This window comes from Caretta caretta, chromosome 8 (assembly GCF_965140235.1).
Source record: "Caretta caretta isolate rCarCar2 chromosome 8, rCarCar1.hap1, whole genome shotgun sequence".
NCBI classification, from domain to species: domain Eukaryota; kingdom Metazoa; phylum Chordata; order Testudines; family Cheloniidae; genus Caretta; species Caretta caretta.
The window spans coordinates 80,041,537-80,062,933 of NC_134213.1; the positions used below are offsets into that span (position 1 = coordinate 80,041,537).

Below are 21,397 nucleotides of genomic sequence, written 5' to 3' on the forward strand. Positions count from 1 at the left end.
TACACAAAGTAAAACTATTTCCCCATGCTAATTTTTCCCCCTACTGTTACTCACACCTTCTTATCAACTGTTTGAAATGGGCCATCCTGATTATCATTACAAAACGTTTTTTTCTCCTGCTGATAATAGCCCACCTTAATTAATTGGTCTTGTTACAGTTGGTATGGCAACACCCATTTTTTCACGTGTATATATATATATCTTCCTACTGTATTTTCCACTGCATGCATACGATGAAGTGCGTTTTAGCCCACGAAAGCTTATGCCCTAATAAATTTGTTAGTCTCTAAGGTGCCCCAAGTACTCCTCATTTTTTAATTAATGTGGCAATGATTATAAGAAAATGGTGCATTGCTAGATTCAGAATAGGTTTCTTTTATGGGTTCACAGTCACACTACAGTGGGTTTTTTTCAATGTTGTCCAACATGGAGACACACAGATGGCAACTTCTCTTGATACCTGAATACATACATGTACATGTTAGTTAGAGACACTGGGATAGTAGCTGCCTGGTTAACAGATTACCACCAGATGCTTGAGGAGAACATAGTTTAAACTAGGTTGGATTACTTGGTTAGGCTGATATCTGTTCTTGCTACCCTAGATAGAAGCTATCCAATGGAATACCTGGAAAATTCTGTTCTGAATGCATTTTTTCATGTACACTACATGCCCTTATTGTGGAGGATGAACAGGGGACTGAGTGTAACAGAGTTCATTCTTATTCTTTTGGAGGCAACACTTGTTTTGAGGCAATTTTTTGTATTGTTTATTTAGGACCCAAACCTATAATAGGGACTGATGATGAGGTCCTCATCTTTTCACAGTGAGAATCCAAGTGAGCGTAAGGGCCCATGCTAATGAATCCTGTTAACACATAGTGGGGCTTTAATAACAAGCTGTCTGTTTTTTAGGTATTTAATGGATTGGGGGTGCCCAGTTCTCAACATTGAATGTCTTTAACGCCGCTTGGCTATCCCACCCCGCTTACTGCATGCTGCCATGCGGCCTCCTGAATTCAGTAGCAATTTTCAGTGTTTTTGATACTGCTGCCTCTCCTGCCCTGCACAGTACCACATACTAACACGCACTGCTTGGTGACAGGCTTGCTCTCTAACCGATGCCAAATACAGCATTTACTTCATTATGAGTGTTTCGGTATGAATGGAATTTAAATAGAACTCTCCACAGAAAATCAATGACATCACTTATTCCCTCTTCCAGGTTTTACACATTTGTTCCAGGAGTTGCATACATGTTTGGATTTTCCCAAAGGGAACAGAACAATCCCTCTCAACAGGCTACTCTGGTTGTGGCTCTAACTTCTCCAAGAACCTGTGATGTTGCTCTCAAGCTACCTGATGTAATATTTTACTTTTTTAATTTTTTTTAAAAAGAGGTTTGCCAGAGAATTTAGCGCTCACAAAATTGAAGGTTAAGAGTTTTGGCTTGAGCCACAAATATTTTTTTCAGTTTATATAAACAGGCATAAACTCCTATTCTGCGCTCTTGCTGCTTTTACATAATTTTGTTTCATAATAAAAATATCTTGTAATTGACTTTTCCCTACTCAAATGGATAAAAAACAAATCAGCAAATAAAATAGCGCCAGCCTAACAAATACACAAAGAAACAAACAACTAACAAAAAACAGTTCAGCCTTCAGAGTACCACCTCCCCAGATATCCGGGAAGAGAACAGCATGCTTGGAAGGTTGACAAATCCAGGCTCTGTTGGGCCAAGAACAGGGAGAACACATTACTGTTGAGGACCCCTGACAGATAATGTCCTATCAGCAGCCCTTTCAAAATGATATAGCTCCAGTCTGAGGCTTCACTGATTTTGACTCTGGTAGTTCAGACCTGGGAAGTTTCTCTCTCATGTAAACAGGTCCCAAGCCATTTGGGCAGTGGAGGTCTGTGGTATATGTTTCCTCAAAGAGCTCCATTAATGAACCTCAGAGCTAATCTACATCACCTTTTGTTATTCCAGAGACTTCATATGTACCACCTGTGCAGTCAATTTGTAGTGTAGACAAATAGGGACTTCCATTCCTTTTCACTTGTGACCCATGTAGATTTCGATCAGTGAAAAGAAAATGCATAACACAGCCCCCTTTGAATAGTACCATAAAAATATTGGTTTTGCAGAAATTTGGCATAGTCTATATTCTAATCTGTTTTCTGTTTCCTTTTCAGTTCACAATTTATGGCAGAGACATTAGCCTTCCACTGCCACTCCCTTTAGATCCACATATATCAACTTCAGTGCTGCAGTATCCTGCTTGGAATTTCTTCACTAAAATACCATCCTCAGTCATTGACAGTCTTAAAGGTCAGTAATTAATCATCTTCAAAGGCATGCACTAATATCCTCATTTTTTTTTCATTACTTGGAATTATTTTACATTTATTAAAAAATAAATTGAACTACAAATAAAAACTTTACATCTATAATCAAGGTGAGCTAGGTTGCATAGGTGTAAATGAGAGCAGAATTTGGCTCAGTGTACCATATGTTGTACTAATGACTACAAATATTCAAATCCAGGTCAGGAATTAAGGTTTGCTTCTGCCCATTGACAGCAGTGAAAAACACACATTCTCCCAAATTTGCACATTATTTTGTGTCAGATTCATTATCTCTTAAGAATCCTGGGATAAAATTAGATTGGAACGTATGGCCAAGATTTACAAGTGATCAATCATTTTGAGTACTTCAGTGTTTGGGTAAGCAGCTTTAGACTCCTTAAAGAGCACCCAAAATCACTTCTGCAAATCTTGGCCATAATCTCACCTCCTTTATTTGTGTTTTTAAGGGTTTACTTTTTCAATAATGAAATATTAAGGACCAGTTGTACGATCCTTTCTCAGGTAAAATCTTCAATGAAAGGGCCAAATTATGCACTGGTGCAAAAGGACACAATTCAACTGAAGTCAATAGATTTGTATCACAGGTGAATTTGTCCCAGTGTGGAGGACTGCAGAATTGGTCTCTACATTTGTTTCAAAAACTTAATAAGAAAATATATAGGAGCCAATTCTGCTCTCAGTTACACGAGCGTAAACCCACTGGGACAAATTCCCATGATTTTACTTTATTGAAGTCAAAGCTGATTAGAGCTGGTAGGAAAATTTCCGAGAGTGCCATTTCAGTGAAAAGTGTTGGGGAGAATGCTGATATTCTGAGGATTTGGTTTTAACCAGCACTAATCCAGATAAAACTCAGTATAATCAATAAACCCATATAAGATGTCATATACTCTGTCATGGAACTCCATCTTCTGGTGCTACTTCTCTGAAGTCAATGATGTGGTAATTATTATTAACATGGTGAGATAAATTCTGCTCTCATTTACATCACATCAAGGTTACTGTGGTCAATAGGCCAAATTTATAGGATTGCACCAGAGCAAGTAAGAGCAGAATTTATCTCAGTGTTCATAATGGTCATATTTCTGCTTGCCTGTGTGCAGTGCTAGGCCAAATGCTGCTCTCACACTGGAGCCAATATGAAATTATTCAATAGAATGGGGTTACTTTGAATTTATGCTAGTGTCGGCAAGAGCAGAAACTGGCCGAACAAATTGAAAAAACAATTACTACATTTGAACACCTAAAATGAAAAAAGCTCACTAATGGTGGGCTTTTTTTTCAGGTCATTGTTCAGTCTCCCAAAACATGATCACAACCTTCAATGAAGTTGAATTCAACTACTCAATGCCTGCAAATTGCTACCATGTCTTGGCCCAAGATTGTAGCCCAGAACTGAAATTCCTGGTGATGATGAAGAAAGCTGAAGAGTCTGCTGACCTTAAAGCAATCAATATCAAACTTGCAAGTCAGTAAGTAATTCCAGAGAATGTGGCAATTAGATGCTACAGTGATCACAAGGGAATTTGAGGATTAATGGGGATTGATAATGGCAGAGGGCCCATCCAATGGCTATTGAAGTCAATTGAAAGACACCCAGAGCTTTACACCTGCAGGTCACTTTTTTAAATGCAACTGAGGTTTGTACTAACCAAAAATCTTTAGCACCTGACAGCTGTTCATTAAACTATGAGAAATTAGTTGGTTGTCTCAGTCCAGTTCTTAGGGAGCAAGGACAAGGATTGCAATTATACTAGTTAGCATACTGCTTGACAATCTCGGCAGAGTGGACACGTTTGAATGTAGGTGGAAACTGAACTACTCTCTCATTTTAGAGGTGATCCGTTATTTGATGCCTAATGTTCCACATCCATAATCAAGTCAGTTTAGAACACACATTGTCTTATATTGCAGCAGCAACTGTGCAGAATTGCACACTGTAATAGAAAAGTTTGATATTATAATGTGTGTATGATTATGTACCACAAAAAACAATAAGGGAGAGTTGTCCTTTATTTCCTTGAAATGTAGGTGGTCTCCTCTAGTATAAGGTATAAGTTGGGGCAGCGTAGGGAAGCTTACAGTGTGCTGTACCTGTTTTGTGGCAAAATAAAAGGTTGCAGGCTCCAAGTCTGTCCGTCTAGCACAGTGGTTCTCAAACTTTTGTACTGGTGACCCCTTTCACACAGCAAGCCTCTGAATGTGAACCCCTTTATAAATTAAAACCACTTTTTTTATATTGAACATTATTATAAATGCTGGAGGTGAATTGTGGTTTTGGGGTGGAGGCTGAAAGCTCACGACCCCCCATGTAATAACCTCGTGACCCCCTGAGAAGTCATGACCCCCAGTTTGAGAACCCCTGGTCTAGCACCTTTTGCACTAGGGGCGTTCTCTGTGACAGTGGAGAATTTTTCCATTCCCTTGTCATTTCATGCATCCTGGAGGCGTTCCTCTAGGAAACATCCACCAACTCCTCACAGAGCAGTGGGTGCTGTCTGGGGTTCCCTGCTCGCTGTCCCCATACAGTGCCCTTGTTTTACACTTTGGACCTGCACTCCCATTCCTGTTTGTATTATGTTTTGTCCCAAGTAATCATTTGTCTCCTGGATCTTATGGTCCCTTTCTCACCTGATGGGGATGAGCCTTTAGTTTGGTGGGCTCTGCCTACTGCTCCCTAGAATTCAAATAGGCTATCACCTTTCAGGAGTGGTGAACTCATTTGGGAACATTTGAAAAAAGTGACTGAATCTCCATTCTTATGGTTCATTTTTATTTTAAAGTGGTAATTTAATAAGGAAACAGTCTTTTATTTTCTGACTCTGTTAAAAATTCTTATTTAAACATTATGAACACTGTATCATGATTGCTAAAATATTTTGGGGGAACTAAACTGTTTATGGTAAATGTAATGTCTAAATAAAATTTTAAAACATATTTTTCCTGGGGAAAAATGCTACAATATGCAGTATTTTCAGATAATTAGAGAGATCATAATTTTGCCACAGAGAACCCAATTTTCTTGTGGAATGTGGAGCACCAGCAACTCACTTTAATTATATAGAAGTATCTGTTTAGCTTCTATAGTGTGTTGGGGTATTTCACTTCAGGGTGGTAAAGGAACTCAGGACCCTGCAGGGTCAGAGCTACAGTGTTTATGAATTGTGAGTTAAGTAGCACAAAAGGGAAACATTCCTTTAAACCAGGGGTGGGCAAACTTTTTGGCCCTAGGGCCACATCTGGGTATGGAAATTGTATGGTGGGCCATGAATGCTCACTAAATTGGGGGTTGGGGTGAGGGAAGGGGTGAGGGGTGTGGCTGCAGGCTCTGGGGTGGGGCCAGAAATGAGTTCAGGGTGAGGGAGGGGGCTCCGTGCTGGGACAGCAGGTTAGGGTGTGGGGGGGTGGTGAGGGCTCCAGCTGGGTGTGCGGGCTCTGGGGTTGGGCTGGGGATGAGGGATTTGGGATGTGGGAGGCTGGGACTGAGGGATTCGGAGGGCAGGAGGGGGTTGGGGTATGGGAGGAGGTCAGGGGTGCAGGCTCCAGGCAGTACTTACCTCAAGCAGCTCCTGGAAGCAGCGGTATGTCCCCACTCCAGCTCCTAGGCAGAGGCATGGCCAGGCAGCTCTGCGCGCTGCCCCATCTGCAGGCACCGCCCCAGCAGCTTTCATTGGCTGCAGTTCCCAGCCAACGGGAGCTGCAGGGGCAGCGCGCGGAGCCACCTGGCCGCCCCATGCATAGGAGCCGGAGGAAGGACATGCTGCTGCTTCCAGGAGCTGTGCAGAGCCACAGCACATGTGGAGCGGGGCAAGCCCCTGACCCCACTCCACAGTGGGAGCTCGAGGGCTGAATTAAAAGATCTGATGGGTTGGACCGTAGGTTTGCAGGCCTTAGTTTGCCGACCCCTACTTTAAACTAATTTTGTTCTGTCTTTAAAGTGAGATTGACATGTATCCTTCAAATGGACTCATCCAGCTGATGATTAATGGTGTTCACACCCCAGCACAGATTCTCCCATACACATCTAATTCTGGTACGTGACACAGAATATTTTATATTGCATTTAATCTTTCCTGCTATATATTTGAAGAAGAAAGAGGGAGAACCACACCAGGCAGGTCAGCCCCATAAATGTAGCAGCAGTATTTTAATTAAAACCCAACAATATTATCAGACTTGTGGCTGGGGAATAATATTTAAGAGCGTGGTTCTGCAGAACTCTCTCAGGATAAAATTCACCCTGATCTAGAGAGCCTGACTAAGGCCCTCGGCACTACTTAAGAATTCCATTGGCAGTAGGCAAGGAACAGACAGACCATGACAGAGGAATGTGTACAGGGTGGCCTGTGCACCGTCTGCATGCCACACTATGATTCTTTGCACTGGCTCCACCAAGACTGTTTTGGAGGGCAGCAAAAAAGATGGGCAAAAAACAGGGACACTGGATCTGCATAATCTTGCATCCCGAGTTTATTCAAAAACATAAATATATTGTTTGGGTAAAATGAAACTTTTCATTCCACCCAAAATGAAAAGGTTTTAAGCATTTGTAAACATTATTGATTTTTTTAAATGAAAATTGAAGATTTTGATTCAAAAAGTCATTTTAAATAAAACATTTCATTTTGAAAATGTTGAAACCAAACGTTTTGATTTTTTTCTTTACTTTTTTTCCTGACCAAAACAGTTTGGCAAAACTGACATGGATTTGTTAAATGTTTTGGTGAAGCCAAATCTGCATTTTTTTGCCCCAAAAGTTTTTTGTACAAAAAATTAGCCCAGCTCTATTTGTCGAAATGGAGCAATGGAGTTACAGCAGCTACAGTATTGCAGCATCTTGGCTAACATATTGGCCACCGTGTGGGGTGGGGAGGTGTTGCCAAGTGTCTCTGGGATTCTGCCAGAGCAGCGGTCATTTTTAATTGTGCCCCATTCCTGTTCTGCATGCCTGGACTTTAGGCAATTGGCACAATCTGATCCCATATTTTTTATTATAGTTTCCAATATTTATGTTTTCTGATTTGGGGGTGTTTGTTTGTTTGTTTGTTTGTTTGTTTGAAACAAATAATGGCTCACTTAAACAGTTAAAATGGATCGTATTGGTGTTTTAAAAATTATTTCCCACAAATTATATTAAAAAATTTGCTTCTTTCTGTGGCATGCAGCCAGAACAATGTTAGGGCATGCCATTCCTCTCCATAGACAACTGTCATCACTATAGGAATTGTACAGATTGACTGTATTCGGTGTATATTTTATAAACAGCTATTCTCAAATTGATTTAATATGTAATAATTACTGTGTTATTCCCTTGACAAAGACCCTCATTGGACCTGCTTGCAGGATCTGAGCTTAACAAAACAATATTAATTTGGCACCTTTACTTCTTTGGGGTTTTGTACAGGAGCTGAGGTACTCATTTGCCAATCTGATTTCAGGATTGAGGTTTTAGAGATTTGTCAATTTAAGAGCCTGATCCAAATGCCATTGAAGTTAACAGGAGACTCTTCCTTAAATGGGAGTTGGATCAGGCTCTAAAAGAGTGACTTTTGCCTTCAAAGAAAGATCAATTTGCTATTATGTTGCAGATGCATACATACTGATCAGCAGTGAGAAGGACGGCTTGTCAGTAAAAGCCCCAGAGTATGGCATAGATAAACTTTATTATGATGGACATACACTTAAGGTACAGTACATTTTTCTTCACTGTTAGTGTTTTTGTTTTTATAAAATAAACATTTAAATTGACCTTTCCTTTGTTTTCATACAGATTCAAGTAGGTTTCTGGATGGCTGGAAAAACATGTGGTATTTGTGGAAAATATGATGGCGAGAGTAAACAGAAATATCAAATGCCTAGTGGCTATGTGGCTAAAGATGCAGTGAGCTTTGCTCATTCTTGGATTCTCTCAGAAGAGCCCTGTGCTGGAGGTATGAAGATTCTAAAATATATTTGTGCTATTACCATGAGTCACAAGTGAATAGCTTCAAGAACAGCTACAATATTTAGATATATGTGCTATACTGGATCCAAGTTCTAAAGCAGAGGTGGACAATAGAGTACCTGACAATCTGCTACGAGTGCATGCTTTTCACTATCAATGTGATTGGTGCTCACAGATAAAAGAAAGTACATTTTCTTGAGATTGGTAGTTTATTGCAAGGTCTTGTGTTGTTGCATTGTTATACCAGGTTAATGTTTTATCATGCATCTACATGAGGGATGTGTGTGTGCTAAATCATATAAACACAAAAATGACTTTTTGCAATGTAAGTCAGGTAAGGACCAGTAAATGCCTATGAAAAACAGATATTCTTTAAAGGCATTTTATTGGACATATCTTCATTGCTGATTTGTATTCTGCTACTTTCATGTTTTTATTGTCTATCAAAAATATAAAGTTTCTCTCTCCTAATTACACTAAACTGATTAGGAGCTATAGAGGGACAACATTTTAATGGATAGAGGGTGGGGGCACATGACATCTTGCCATGATGTACAAAAACGTATTAGCAGCTACACCCTGTAAGAAGTCAGAATGCCCTCGATGGCCAAAGGCAGTGTGATGTGACATGGAAGAAAAGGAATGTAATTGTGCCCCAAGTTGAGCAGCATGTAGTCCGTCCATGTTGCCAGGAGCAGGTCAGGCATGTGCATCACATTTGCACAAAGGAGCAACCCTACTCTGCAAAGCATAACACCTGCCCTGAGCTGTCTTGGCCTGTTACTGCAGGATGCCTCTTGTTACAGACATGTAGTTGTTATCCCATTGGCATTCTTCAGGGCAGAATTTAGTGCCTGATCCTCCTCCTCCTGAAATCAATGGTAAAACTCCCATCAACTTCAATGGGAGCAAATTTAAAATATTATTTATCACTGATCTAGTTTGTTTAGATCTCTTTGATTTCACTGATTCCTCTGTGTAATGCTCAGTTGTAGTTGAGGAAATGTATATGCTTTCTAGAGCTTATGTTTTAAAATCCAATTATTTGACTTCTTGTAGCTTGTAAACTGCAGCACACACTCATCAAAATTGAGAAGCCAGTTGGTTTTGAAAACGTGGCCTCAAAATGCTATTCAGTCGAGCCAGTTTTGCGCTGTGTGAAAGGATGTTCAGCAACTAGAACTGCCCCTGTCTTTGTTGGTTTCCATTGTGTGCCAGCTGGTAAGTCTCAAAACTCCATACTTTTTCAGGAGCTGTATCATGGATGTCCAATTGTTAGACTCTATGAAGACTTAGCATTCCCTGTCCCATCAGCTATGGGAGGAAGTGCATCAGTCCAGGCTACAGCTTCCTTTGACACTGTTATTCATGTTGTTCAAAGAGTTTACCAAGAATCTTCAGCACAAAGAAGAGAGGATGTGTTATTTCTAATGTGAAAAAAGCCCCAAATACCCCCAAACCCTAAATTTTGGGAGGAATAAAAAAGCAGTAAAGTCTACTTGCAGAGCAATGTTACTTCAACATGGGTAAGGGTAGGAGAAGCTAGCCTAAATGATTTTTAAAAGTGTATTGTCTTAAAAAAATAAGATTCCAAATAATGATGCTCATTAAAATGACAAGCTTGACCCTGGAGTCTTTCTGCATTCAAAACTCTCATTGAGTTCAGTGGGAGTTGGACCTGCATAAAGACTGGTTCCTACAACTTTTTTTTAGTTTTTTATTGCTTTGGCCTAGGGTTTTGAGATGTTTGCTTTACTCTTCAAGTAATCAAAATGCAGATTTTGAAACTGTATAATCATGGATAATCCATTTGAATTCGCACATTTGAGTCCAGGGAAAGTATACAAATAACTTTCGCATCACTTCCCCTCCCCCCATTTTCTTATTTTCAGACTCCACAACCAGCTTTGATGAAGAGCAGATTAGGTTAGACCAGAAGTCTGAGGATTTGGAGAACACAGTTGATGCTCATACAATGTGTTCCTGTGAACAACTACAGTGTGCAGCATGACACTACATTTCACAGGGTTAGATACCCCTAATGGTGGTTTTTTTTTTGATATATGTATACTCGTTCTCTGCAATTATGGACACACTACTTTGTTTCAGACAGTGAAGGTAACACTGAATTATTTTATAAAATGATTTCTCAATGTAATATTTTAAAATTTTGAAAACAATTCTGGTTACCCTTAATAAATATTTGTACTTTAAATTAAACAGTTGTTCAGGTTTATTTTTTGACTACACATAATTATTTTGTCACAGAGAAATAAAACGCTTCATTATATTATTGCGCTATGCAGCAACCTTCAGCCGTCATGTAAAGCTACACTTTTAAAAGTTGCCTCCAGGGCCCAATCCTGCAACTGGCACTGTGCAGGCACCTACTCATGCAGTGCCCATCGCAGGACTGGAGCCTATTTTGTGTGTCCCAGGTTTAGGATAATCAATTTTACACACCCCAAGGCTTCATTTTCATCAGTGCTAAGCACATGCAGTTCCTATGGGCTTACATTTGTGTTACATATTTTCAGTGCCTGTAAAAAGCAGGCCTGGACCTCTTGGGTACCAATAACTGACGTAGCCAAAGTCCGAGGCTATGTTAGAGTAAATGCTCCGTGGGGCCTGATTCCCCCTGGCATACCTCCAGCTCCAGTATTGCCAGGCACCAAGGACGGGGGCAGCAGGGAGCGGGCGACAGCTGAGAGCCCGTCCAGGGGTGGCCCTCTCGCCTACTTTCTCTGGAGCCTTTTGCCAAACTACTTGCTCCCTTTGCCTCAGTTTCTCCAGCTGTTAAAAGGGGGCGGGGGAAATAACGGGCCACACTCTGGCAGAGGCACAAGGGCCTCCAGGCTCCCACCTCTAGCGCCGCTCACTGGGCCGGCGGGGGCCTGGCGAGCGGCACGTGGTCCGCAGGAGGGCGGGGCTCGCTGTCGGTCACGGACGGGCCGGCCCTGAGTCTCCAGGCCCCGGGCGGTATTTACACGCCCTGCCGCCCCGCTCCGGGCCGAGCGCTAGGGGGCGGGGAGCCTGGCTTCCCCCACAACCCGCCCCCGCCCCCAGCGCGCTTCCAGCCGAAGCCCGGACTCGGGCTGCCTCCCCTCCCAAGCAGCCCTAGAGCTGCCGGTGTCGCCCCGTCTCGTCAGCCCGAGTCCCCGGCGGGCGGCGCCGGGTTGCCTGGGACCCCTGGCGCTGCTGGGGGCGTGGCCAGCAGCGAGAGCGGGAGGATTGGCCCGCTCCCGTTCCCGTAGCGGGAGTCGAGGCGGAAGCGCGGCTCCCAGCTGAGACCCGGCAGCGGCTGCCGCGTGCCCGGATCAGGGAAGGGTGACGTAGCGAGAGTGCTCAGCATGAGGCGGCTGTTGCGGGCCGGCGCGTGCACGTCCCGCGGCTGCCCTGTTCTCCTTCTCGCGCTCCTGCGCCTGGGCTGGAGCAGCGGCGCGTGCCCCTGCCGCGAGCCCGCGCTCTGTCGCCCCATCGCCGGCGCCCGGGAGTTCGAGGTATCCCGTCACCGAGCGCCGCAAGGGGCTCTGGGATTGGGAACGGGGCTGCCCGTCTCGAGGCCCTGCGGCCTCCCCCAGAGGGCCTCGCGTCCGGTCCGCGCTGCGCGCCTCAGCCTCCTCAGCTCACCGGTGCGGCCCTTCTCGCCTCCCACCCTGGCGCCTGCCGGTCCCGGGCCACAGTGCAGTGGCCTGGCCCTGGCTGGGGCCTACAGCCGCTCTACGGGCTGCCCCGTGCCACCCCCGATGCATGGGCCTGGCGGGCGGCGTCGTGCCGTCCTTGCCGCCCCATTCCCTGGCGGAGAGTCTCGGATTCGCTCCGGGTCCGCCCCAGCCCCACCGCCAGACCCCTCCCACGCGGGCTGCCTGCGAGCCCTCAGCTTCGCGGCGTGTCGCATGGCTACGGAGGGGCTGGGAGGGGCTCCTGAGCACCGCCCGCCTGCCCCAGCCAGCTCCCGCAATGGCTCGTCAGGGCTTGGAGACATGGGCGGGCTGGCGCCTTCGAAGCAAAGTCCCGCCGGCCGCAGCTCTTCCAGGGCATTTGACTGTCCTTTTAAGGGGTCGGTTATGGCCGGGGACTCTGTGTACCACCCTGGCAGTGCCAGCGAGCTGAAAAGTTGAGGCTAAAGTACATATGAATTGTGACTCCTCTTAAGGCAGAAGCTCGAGTTGGGGAGTGAGCTATTTTGTTGTCTTTATTACTCAGGTGTTCATGGCTAATCGGTTGCTTCTTTTTTTGGGCTCTGATGTATCTTTCTGGTCATTACAACTTTACATATGAAACTTTGAAAATTGATTAGAGTAGACCCTCAAATGTTGGTCTACTGTTAAATTACGGGGATGATTTATTCAACCTCTTACAAAATCCAGCCCATTAAATCAAAACAGTCTTGTTTTTAATAGAATAAAATGAGTTGTAATCCACGACGACCTTCCTGAAGTTTTAAATGAGTCTAAATTAGTTCATTAGCAAACTGTTTAAATGAATCTAATCAGTTAGGGTAGGTTTATTTGATCTGGCAGCTTCTGTTTGACAAAAAATGTATAAACTGGGTCAGCATGAATTACTGGGAAATGATGTTGAATCCTGTCAAAGCTCCTGCCAGTTTGTTTGCGTTTTGAGACCAGTCAGCTATTGAATTTGGCAGGCACTAGATCTGTAAAGGACAAGCTGGCTTTCAAGAAGCATGAATAATTTAACTTTTTACTCTACCTAGAATGTATTTGGGATGCAAGGGAAAGGAATGACGCAGCTCTAATTTAAATTAAACTGTCATGAGAGTTTGACATTTGGTGTGCTTCCAGTCGCTTACTTTTTGTTCTGCTTTTGCAGGTCTTTGTGTTTGATGTTGGAAGAAAATCTTGGAAGTTCTATGATTGGTCACAGATTACAACTGTGGCAGCTTTTGGAAAGTATGACCCTGAGCTATTGTGTTATGCTCATTCTAAAGGAGCCAGGGTAGTACTAAAAGGTTGGTTACAGTTAGGGAAATGTGGGCATTTATGTATTAAATTTATAAGGGAATAATATACCTCCTTTTGCAAAGGGCCATAATACACTACCACCCAGAATTTTTAAAAAAAGTATAAAACAGGCAAAACTCCAATTCTTTCTGCCCCAATAGTAACAAAACTACTTCAGTGTCAGCAAAATAAAGGATCTACTGGGAAAGAGACCAGTAGAAGTCACGTGGGAATGGAGAGGAAGAAATGGGAAGAGGAAAAGCATAGGCAGGACCTGTGCCAGGTCTCTGCTCCATGTGTTTGTATAATACTTAAAAAACAAATGTTGAATTAAAGAGCTATAATCAATCTTCAAGGTTCTTGGACAAGAATAGCCCCAAATATATACTAGGAGGAAGGAGTGTGTAAAGTATTAAATGTTTAAAAAAAAAAGTGTAATACCTATGAGGCTGAAAATGCTGTTCATATTTGGGGTTTATTTTATATATGAAATCCTTCATTTGTGGCCATACTTACAGGTTGTACACAGAGTTCTGGACTTCTCATTACAAAAAAGACAGAAAGGCAACAAAGATATGGGAAGAAAGAGGGATCGCTTAAAAGGAAAGGTTAAAAGAAACAAGAAGCGTGTGTCACTATGTCTGGAAGTATCAGAAAGGTGTTGGCTTCGAGGAAGGGAGAGCAATTGTTCACAGTGGCTAAAGAAGGAATAACCAGAAGTAGTGGGATGAAACTACAAAGAAAAATTCAGGAATAATCTCACAGCATAGTATGATCTCCCAAGGAAACTGTACCAAAAAAATACCAAACTACCCCACACTTGAATTGGTCTCCACTATACAGTCCACATGGAGCATGGAAATGAAGTATATGGCAGAATAGGATTCCCCCCCAGCCCCAATATCTACCATTATTCAAATAAGTGGTAATTTATTAAGATTTCTTGTTTAGGAGATGTACCTGTGAAGGAAATTATTGACTCTGCTAACAGAACAGCCTGGATAGCTCAACAGGTGGACCTGGCCAAAAAGCAGTATATGGATGGAATTAATATAGACATAGAGCAAGAAGTTCGTGAGATGTCACCTGAATACTATGCATTAACGGCTCTGGTTAAAGAAACTACTGATGCTTTTCATAGAGAAATTCCAGGATCACAGGTGAAAACAAAATTTATTTTATAAAATGATAGATTTTAAATCTGTGATGTCCTCGCAATTTATTCCATAATGTAAAGAGCACTTGTCTGTAAAATTCTGTGCAAGCCACTGGCACTGTTTCCCAAGTGTACATTGTATTATATATATTATTATGGTCATATATAAGCTCCTTATTGAGCTAGGTGTTGTACAAACAGAACAAAAATGGCTGTATTCTTTTTCTCTGAAGGATAATTGAAAATGCATCCTTTAAGGAACTCAAATATTAAAATAGAAGCAATTTTGCTGGGATTGACAGTATTTTCATTATAGACCTTTTTGGTGTATTGGCTGCCAAAGGTAAATCACTTTTATGTTGTTGTTGGTATGACTTAATGAAACTTTGAAAATACTGATAATTTCAGCATGATGTGAGGAAAAACTTGATAAATCTTTAGCAGGATTTAACAGGCAAAGGAATCAAAGATGTTAAAGATTTCCTTTGAAAAGATTTATCTTTATCCTTTGCCTGTTCTCTGTCATGTTCTTAAATAGATTATCATTGGTCATAGTTCGTAATTCTATTTTTGTGTGTGTATTAAATTACACACACACACAGAAGACTTTGCAGACATATTTTAAAAAAAGGTGAATCAGATTTTGGGCCCACTAGTCTTGACTGTGCTCCTTTTATGCATATTAATTTTATAGTTGTAAAGGCAGATTTGCTCTGAAAACTCAGAAATATTACAGTTCCTCTTACAATCCATGGGTATCGAACAGCGCAGCATTTTGAAAACATCCCACTAAAGTTTACATAGCTCTGCTTTACAAAACAGCAAAGCAATAAAATATATGAATTCCACACTAGATTTAAAGTTGTGGTTTTGTCTGTCAGGTCACCTTTGATGTGGCTTGGTCTCCAGCATGCATAGACAAAAGATGCTACAACTACAGTGGGATTGCAGATGCCTGTGATTTCTTGTTCGTGATGTCTTATGATGAGCAGAGTCAGGTCTGGACAGGATGTATTGCAAGAGCCAATGCTCCCTACAGTCAGACCTTAGATGGTAAGAATCAGTCAATAATGTTAGCAGCTGGCACATTTCTCTTTTAAAATGCATTATTGGAAGAGGACACCTTTTTCCTAAAATATATTAAATGCCTTTTGATTGCATTATTTGTTTTCTTGAAGCCTTTGATATTACTAAAATCTACTAAGAGAACTGTTTTCACATTGAGGGAATAGGTACCTCAGATTTTTGTGGCACCATGGATGGACATAGAGCAGTCATGTGCTATTTGACACCTGAATTCTATATGTCACCCTCAGTGGGATTCAGGTACACCCATGGGCAAGAGTTGGATTAGGGCATAGGCACAAATGGCACCTACCTAAGGCTGCACCTGCACCCATTTAACTTCTTTCTTGACTGAAAATGATTTAAATGTGCAGGGTTCCACATCAGCTTAATGGCTCATACAGTTTGTCACCCTACAACTGCTCAGGTTGTCAGCTACTGAAACATCTTGAACTGCTTTATTCTGCTGTTAAACTTTATCTTTCCTTTCTGTGCATCATGTAGAACTTTCTTGTATTTAGAATTCATATTTCAATAATGTTGGCAGCTTTCTGCATATACTGAAACGCCCTTTGTTTTTCCTCGCTGGCCAGGGTATCATATGAAAGCATGGCTGTGAAAGCTAATTGGTGCACTTCCCTGGAGCTTCCTAATGTCTTGCAGATAGTTAATACTTGAGTCTTTTTAGTACTTAATTTTATATGATTTCTTTATTAATAAATTAATCATATTGTAGATCAAACAGTAAAAGGATGTTATACCAAAGGAATTACATTGGAAAGAGGGTTGTAGATGTATTTATCTGCCTTGATAACCTTTGCTTCATTAGTGTTGAGAAATCTGCTCTAGGTATAGATTCTAAGGCCAGAAGGGATCATTATAACCTCCTGTATCACACAGGCCATATAACTTCCCCAGAGTAATGACTGGAACGTATCTTTAAGAAAAACATCCAGTCTTAATTTTAAAATTATCAGCAATGGAGACCCTTGGTAAATTGTTCCAGTGGTTAGTTATTCTTGCTGTTTAAAAAATAAATAAATAAATAAATAAATTATGCCTTATTTCTAGTCTGAATTTGTCTTGCTTCAACTTTAAGCTATTGGATCGTGTTATACCTTTCTCTGCTAGTTTGAAGAATCTATTATCAAATATTTGTTCCCCATGTAGATACTTAACGGACCGTTGTGAAGTCACCACTTAACCTTCTCTTCGGAGCTCAGTCTATCACTATAAGTTTATCACTATTTTTTTCTAATCTTTTAATCATTCTCATGGCTCTTCTCTGAACCCTCTGCAATTTATCAATATCTTTCTTCAGTTGTGGGCACCAGAATTGGACATAGTATTCCAGCAGCAGTTACATGATTGCCAAATATAGAGGTAAAATAGCCTTTCTATTTCTACTTGAGATTCTCCTTTTTATGCATCTCAGGATCACATTAGCTCTTTTGGTCACAGCGTCACATTAGGAGCTCATATTGAGCTGATTATCCACCATGACCCCCAAATCTTTTTCAAAGTCACTGCCTTCCGGAATAGAGTCCCCTGTCCTGTAAGTGTGGCCTGCATTGTTAGTTCCTAGATGTATACATTTACATTTATCTGTATTAACACACACCGTTTGCTTGTGCATAGTTTACCAAACGTTTCAGATTGCTCTGAATCAGTGATCTGTCCTCCTTCATTACTGTTTCCCTTAATTTTTGTGTCATCTGTAAACTTTATCATTTATGATGGTATGTTTTCTTCCAGGTCATTGGTAAAAATGGTAAACAGTTATGTTCTTAGTGTAGGGCTAAGAAACAATCCCTGCAGAACCCCACTGGAGACAGACCAACTCCAAAGCGATTTCCCATGTGTAGTTACGCATTTTTAATACCTATCAGTTAGCAAGTTTTTAATCCATTTAATGTGTGCCATGTTAATTTTATATCATTCTGGGTGTTTTATCAAAATGTGGTATATATCAAGTGACACACCTTACCGAAGTCTTATGACAACACTGTTATCTTTTATCAACCAAACTGGTAATCTCATCAAAAAAGATATCAAGTTTGTTTGACAGGGTCTGTTTTCCATAAACCCTTATGGATTTGCATTAACTTCATTACCTTATATTACATTGGCAAGTTAGTAAATATATACAGCAGAAAAAAGAAGTATGCATGTAAATTCATATTTTCTTTTAAATTAGGATATGATGATTACATTAACATGAGCATTGAGCCAAAGAAGCTTGTGATGGGTGTTCCCTGGTATGGCTATGATTATAGATGTCTGGATTTGTCTAAGGTAAGATTAAGGCAGTTCTATCATAGCTGTGTTTTTGATATTTTTTTTTCTATGATATGCTATATAAGTTTTGGTAGGGTTTTTTTAATTTATTTTTTGTGGTTTTTTTTTTTTTACAGTTAGGAAGTGCAAAAACTGTGTGGTCTCTAAGATAAGAGCACAGGACAGGGACTTAAGATATCCGTGTTCTAGTTGGTTCTGCCAGTAACTTACTGTGTGATGCCAGGCAAGTCATTCTACCTCTGTGCCTCCCTTTCCTCCTCTGTAAAATTAAGATGATGATACTTGGATACCCAAAAGTGCTTTGAAATCTTTGGATGAAAAGAGCTATATAAGTATGTAGCTCCCTCTTGTGGGGCAGCCTGATCCCTTCTGAAGGTAGTGGAGCCTCTTATCCCTCTACAGGGATTTGGTGACCCCCTTTAGGACCAGTGGTTCCTGAGTTCTTAGTGCTTGGTGCCTCCATCCTGTGTCCAGGTGCGTAAATCCGTAATCAACCCTGTGACCTCTAGGACATTATAATTTATGGGTACAATAAATCAAGGAATTACATAAATAGCATTTAATTCCTGGAAAGGATAGCGGTAAATTAAAAGGAAGGGGAAGACAACAGGAAAAGGAATCAAAGACGTTAAATAATAACCCAAATCCTGCAAATAAAAGCCCACAAACTAAATTGATATGACAATTCCCTCTTCCCCCGCCACCACCAGTGCTCCTTAGAGGCCTTATCTTGGGGGTGGAGGGACTGGAGTTTGATGTGGATGGCTGGTATCCATTCCTGGGAAACTGATAGTCCTGCCTTTCAGTTGAATGGAGTCCCTGGTGGCCTTGAGCCCTGACTGTTGTGTTCTGCTGGCTTTCAGTGCTCACTGGTGCAGCAGAATCTTGGGATTGGTCTCTCTGTTGTTGGAGCTAGGGGCTCCAGGTCAGTCTCAGGCCCTCTGATAGGGAGAGTCAAAATAGCCATCTCCCCTTCTACTGCAGAGAGACGCTCTCTTGAGGCTGCTTCTCTTCCAACATGACTTCCTGAAATCAGCTCTCCCTCCTCACATGGTCCCTGCCATGTTCAGTCATGTGGTCCAGGCATATGAAGGCTCTCTGGGACCTGCAGTTGATTGTCCAGGCATGTCAGTCAGGTTCCTGGGCCAGCCCCTACAGACACTGGGGCTCAAGCATAGGTGAGTCAAGCACTGTCAGTTGAAGATCTAGTCTGTGCCTCTGCTCCTCTTTCTCTGAAACCCCCAAATTAGCAAGGGGGCTACAAGTACAAAATATTATTGAGGAGTTTTGTTATGTATTTATTTAATTAATTATTTTATTTTATTACACAAATAATATAAAGTGAATATTAGTGTTGTTTCCTACAGTAGACCAGTATGAGGAGCTGGAAGTTACTCATTTCAATTAAATGAAATTGAACTTACTTCTTTCTCTACATTTTATTGAAACAGATAGTAATCCATATCTGGTGTGAATATTTAGTTATTTTTGGCAGGTGCCTCTTTCTGACTTTCTTCCAGGCTTATCCCTTCTGAAGGGTTTAATAAATCCAAGAAACATGAACCAGAACTCCCTGTTTTTTCAGGATCATGTTTGTTCCCTCCCAAATATTCCTTTCCGAGGGGCTCCATGCAGTGATGCTGCAGGGCGTCAGGTCACCTATGGAACAATAATGAAGCAGGTGAATAGTTCTATTTCTGGGAGCCTGTGGGATGAGGAGCAGAAGGCTCCATATTATGAATATAAGGTAAGCAGTTTCCTAGACAAACATTTGAGCTGTGGACTAAATGTACATGAACCTTAGTTCTGTTCTCATAAAAGCTAGATTCTCAGGTGTGATCTATCCACTTTGGATGCTTATGTGTTGCAGAGTGGATGGATTCCAGCTTAACTTGTGCAGGGGAACACTCCATTGGCATAATGCTGGCAAAAGTGGCAGAGCTGGCTCCTGCACTAGCCTCCCACCTCTTCATTGAGAGGGAGGATGCATATGATGCCAGGAAGGGGGTTTGGTAGGACAGAGTTCCACTATGCCCATCCTCCCTTGTCATAAGGCCCCTAAGGAACCTTATGCCAGTGATGTAAGTTAAAACAGGATCCCAGCCGCTCTTAATTGCGGCTGGTGCTGGGTGGCACAAGATCAGGGAGCTGCAACTGTCTCCCTTTGGTGTCCCCTCTTCACTGTGTCCAAACTCCATCTGGATGCAGTGGAAGACTGAGCCCATATATTATTGGTGTGCACTTATAAAGCTGTAAATATTTCTTATGGTTCCTTCGGTGATGGATTGTCAGTTACCTGGTATTAAATTTTGTATAACTTTAGTGCACTGATGACTGACTAAAAGCTCTTAAAAGTCATCACCAGCTGAAAGCAATATAATTTTTATTTAGCAAAATTCCATAACTTTCTCTAAACCTATGTTTATTGCTAGGAACAAAAACACATACTCTGTGACTGAATTTCATTTACTAGATTAGACTGCACGATTGAAATCCTAGCCCAAGCCTTTGATATTATCAGCTTTTTAAATTAAATTTATCAATAAAATACACACAGATCTAGTCATCTCATTTAACCAAAATTAATACAAACATCTTTGTAACTCATTTGTGGTTGCTTGTCTGGAGATCAGAGAAAAATACTAGTAAGAAAGCAGAGATGTTTATTGGTCTGTGCATTGTAGAAGAAAGATAGCTGGAGTTGTGGGGTTTTTTTGTTTTGTTTTTGTTTTAAACCACACACACACATCCTTTTAAGTAGCTTCTTTGCACTTTTGGAAAGGGAATTTTAGATTGTCTTGTTTGTAGAGCTTTTAAATGTAAGTCTGCAAAAGCACTGTACATATTTTATTCATCTGAGTTTTTACTTCATTTATAATTATAGTTTTGATTCATTGCATTTGACCTCTTTGTATACAGTGTTAATATATGCTAACACAAATGTCCGATGAACTTTTTATAGGACTCTCTTGGTCATTTTCATCAAGTATGGTACGATAATCCGCAGAGCATTTCCCTGAAGGCAGCGTTTGCAAAGAAACGTGGTTTAAGGGGTATTGGCATGTGGAATGGAAATTGTCTTGACTACTCCAGAAGTTCTGTAGCAGAGCAGCAGACTGAAGCAATGTGGCGAGCCTTGAGACCATAGCAACTATAGTGAACACTACCTCTGGATTTAGAATATAGAAAATTAATTGGTAGTTGTTATGGCTAATATACTGTCTTATGCCTTCTTGCAAGCATGCACTGGTTACAAGCAAAACTTCATCTTGTCAGTCTGTGCTTTATACCTTAGAAAGTATTTAACATTGCATTAACACTGTTTTAACAGGTTCTGGTTATTCTCATTTTCACAACTTTCATAACTGCATCAGACCTTGAACTTGACGCTCATAATATATATTAACAACATATGTATGTTGAACCATTTAAAAGAGAGCATATGAGAATGAGGTGCTCTGCTCAACACAAATGCTTTAACATAACCAATTACTGTTCTTTATTCTGTAAAGGTTGAGAAGGTTTTAATTATTTGTAGCATTTAGCTTTGTTGCCAGTGAAACTGAAGAATTAAATATTCTTTTTATGTTTACATAA

General features: G+C 41.3%; 2 protein-coding genes across 3 annotated transcripts in view; both read left to right on the forward strand.

Annotated features, from left to right (window-relative positions):
• LOC125641855 (vitellogenin-2-like) overlaps positions 1-10,435 on the forward strand; it is a 42,784-nt gene extending 32,349 nt beyond the window's left edge. Inside the window, exons 26-33 of the mRNA XM_075131988.1 lie at positions 1,226-1,364; positions 2,200-2,335; positions 3,659-3,845; positions 6,312-6,406; positions 7,962-8,059; positions 8,144-8,303; positions 9,377-9,538; positions 10,210-10,435. Coding sequence (XP_074988089.1) covers positions 1,226-1,364; positions 2,200-2,335; positions 3,659-3,845; positions 6,312-6,406; positions 7,962-8,059; positions 8,144-8,303; positions 9,377-9,538; positions 10,210-10,328 — 1,096 coding nt within the window. The 3' untranslated portion in view covers positions 10,329-10,435. The remainder of the gene's footprint in view (positions 1-1,225; positions 1,365-2,199; positions 2,336-3,658; positions 3,846-6,311; positions 6,407-7,961; positions 8,060-8,143; positions 8,304-9,376; positions 9,539-10,209) is intronic.
• A 929-nt stretch (positions 10,436-11,364) lies between these two features.
• CTBS (chitobiase) lies at positions 11,365-21,397 on the forward strand. 2 transcript variants are annotated; one of them, XR_012669708.1, is made up of 8 exons: positions 11,365-11,817; positions 13,151-13,289; positions 14,233-14,441; positions 15,319-15,490; positions 17,700-17,797; positions 18,785-18,978; positions 19,386-19,547; positions 20,763-20,900. XR_012669708.1 is itself a non-coding variant. In XM_048862459.2 (7 exons), exons 1-7 carry the CDS (start codon positions 11,668-11,670, stop codon positions 20,946-20,948), a joined length of 1,116 nt encoding a protein of 371 aa, XP_048718416.2. In that variant the 5' UTR covers positions 11,370-11,667; the 3' UTR covers positions 20,949-21,397. The 2 variants fall into 2 exon arrangements, 1 of the variants encoding a protein (XP_048718416.2); XM_048862459.2 differs by lacking the exon at positions 18,785-18,978 and having other exon boundaries at positions 11,370-11,817; positions 20,763-21,397.

Bases quoted from the DNA above. Each gene is read 5' to 3' on its own strand.
- CTBS (XM_048862459.2), top strand. From the start codon at position 11,668: ATGAGGCGGCTGTTGCGGGCCGGCGCGTGCACGTCCCGCGGCTGCCCT. The intron at 13,290-14,232 runs GTTGGTTACAGT...TTTCTTGTTTAG, and splicing joins AGCCAGGGTAGTACTAAAAG to GAGATGTACCTGTGAAGGAA. The intron at 17,798-19,385 runs GTAAGATTAAGG...CTGTTTTTTCAG, and splicing joins GATGTCTGGATTTGTCTAAG to GATCATGTTTGTTCCCTCCC.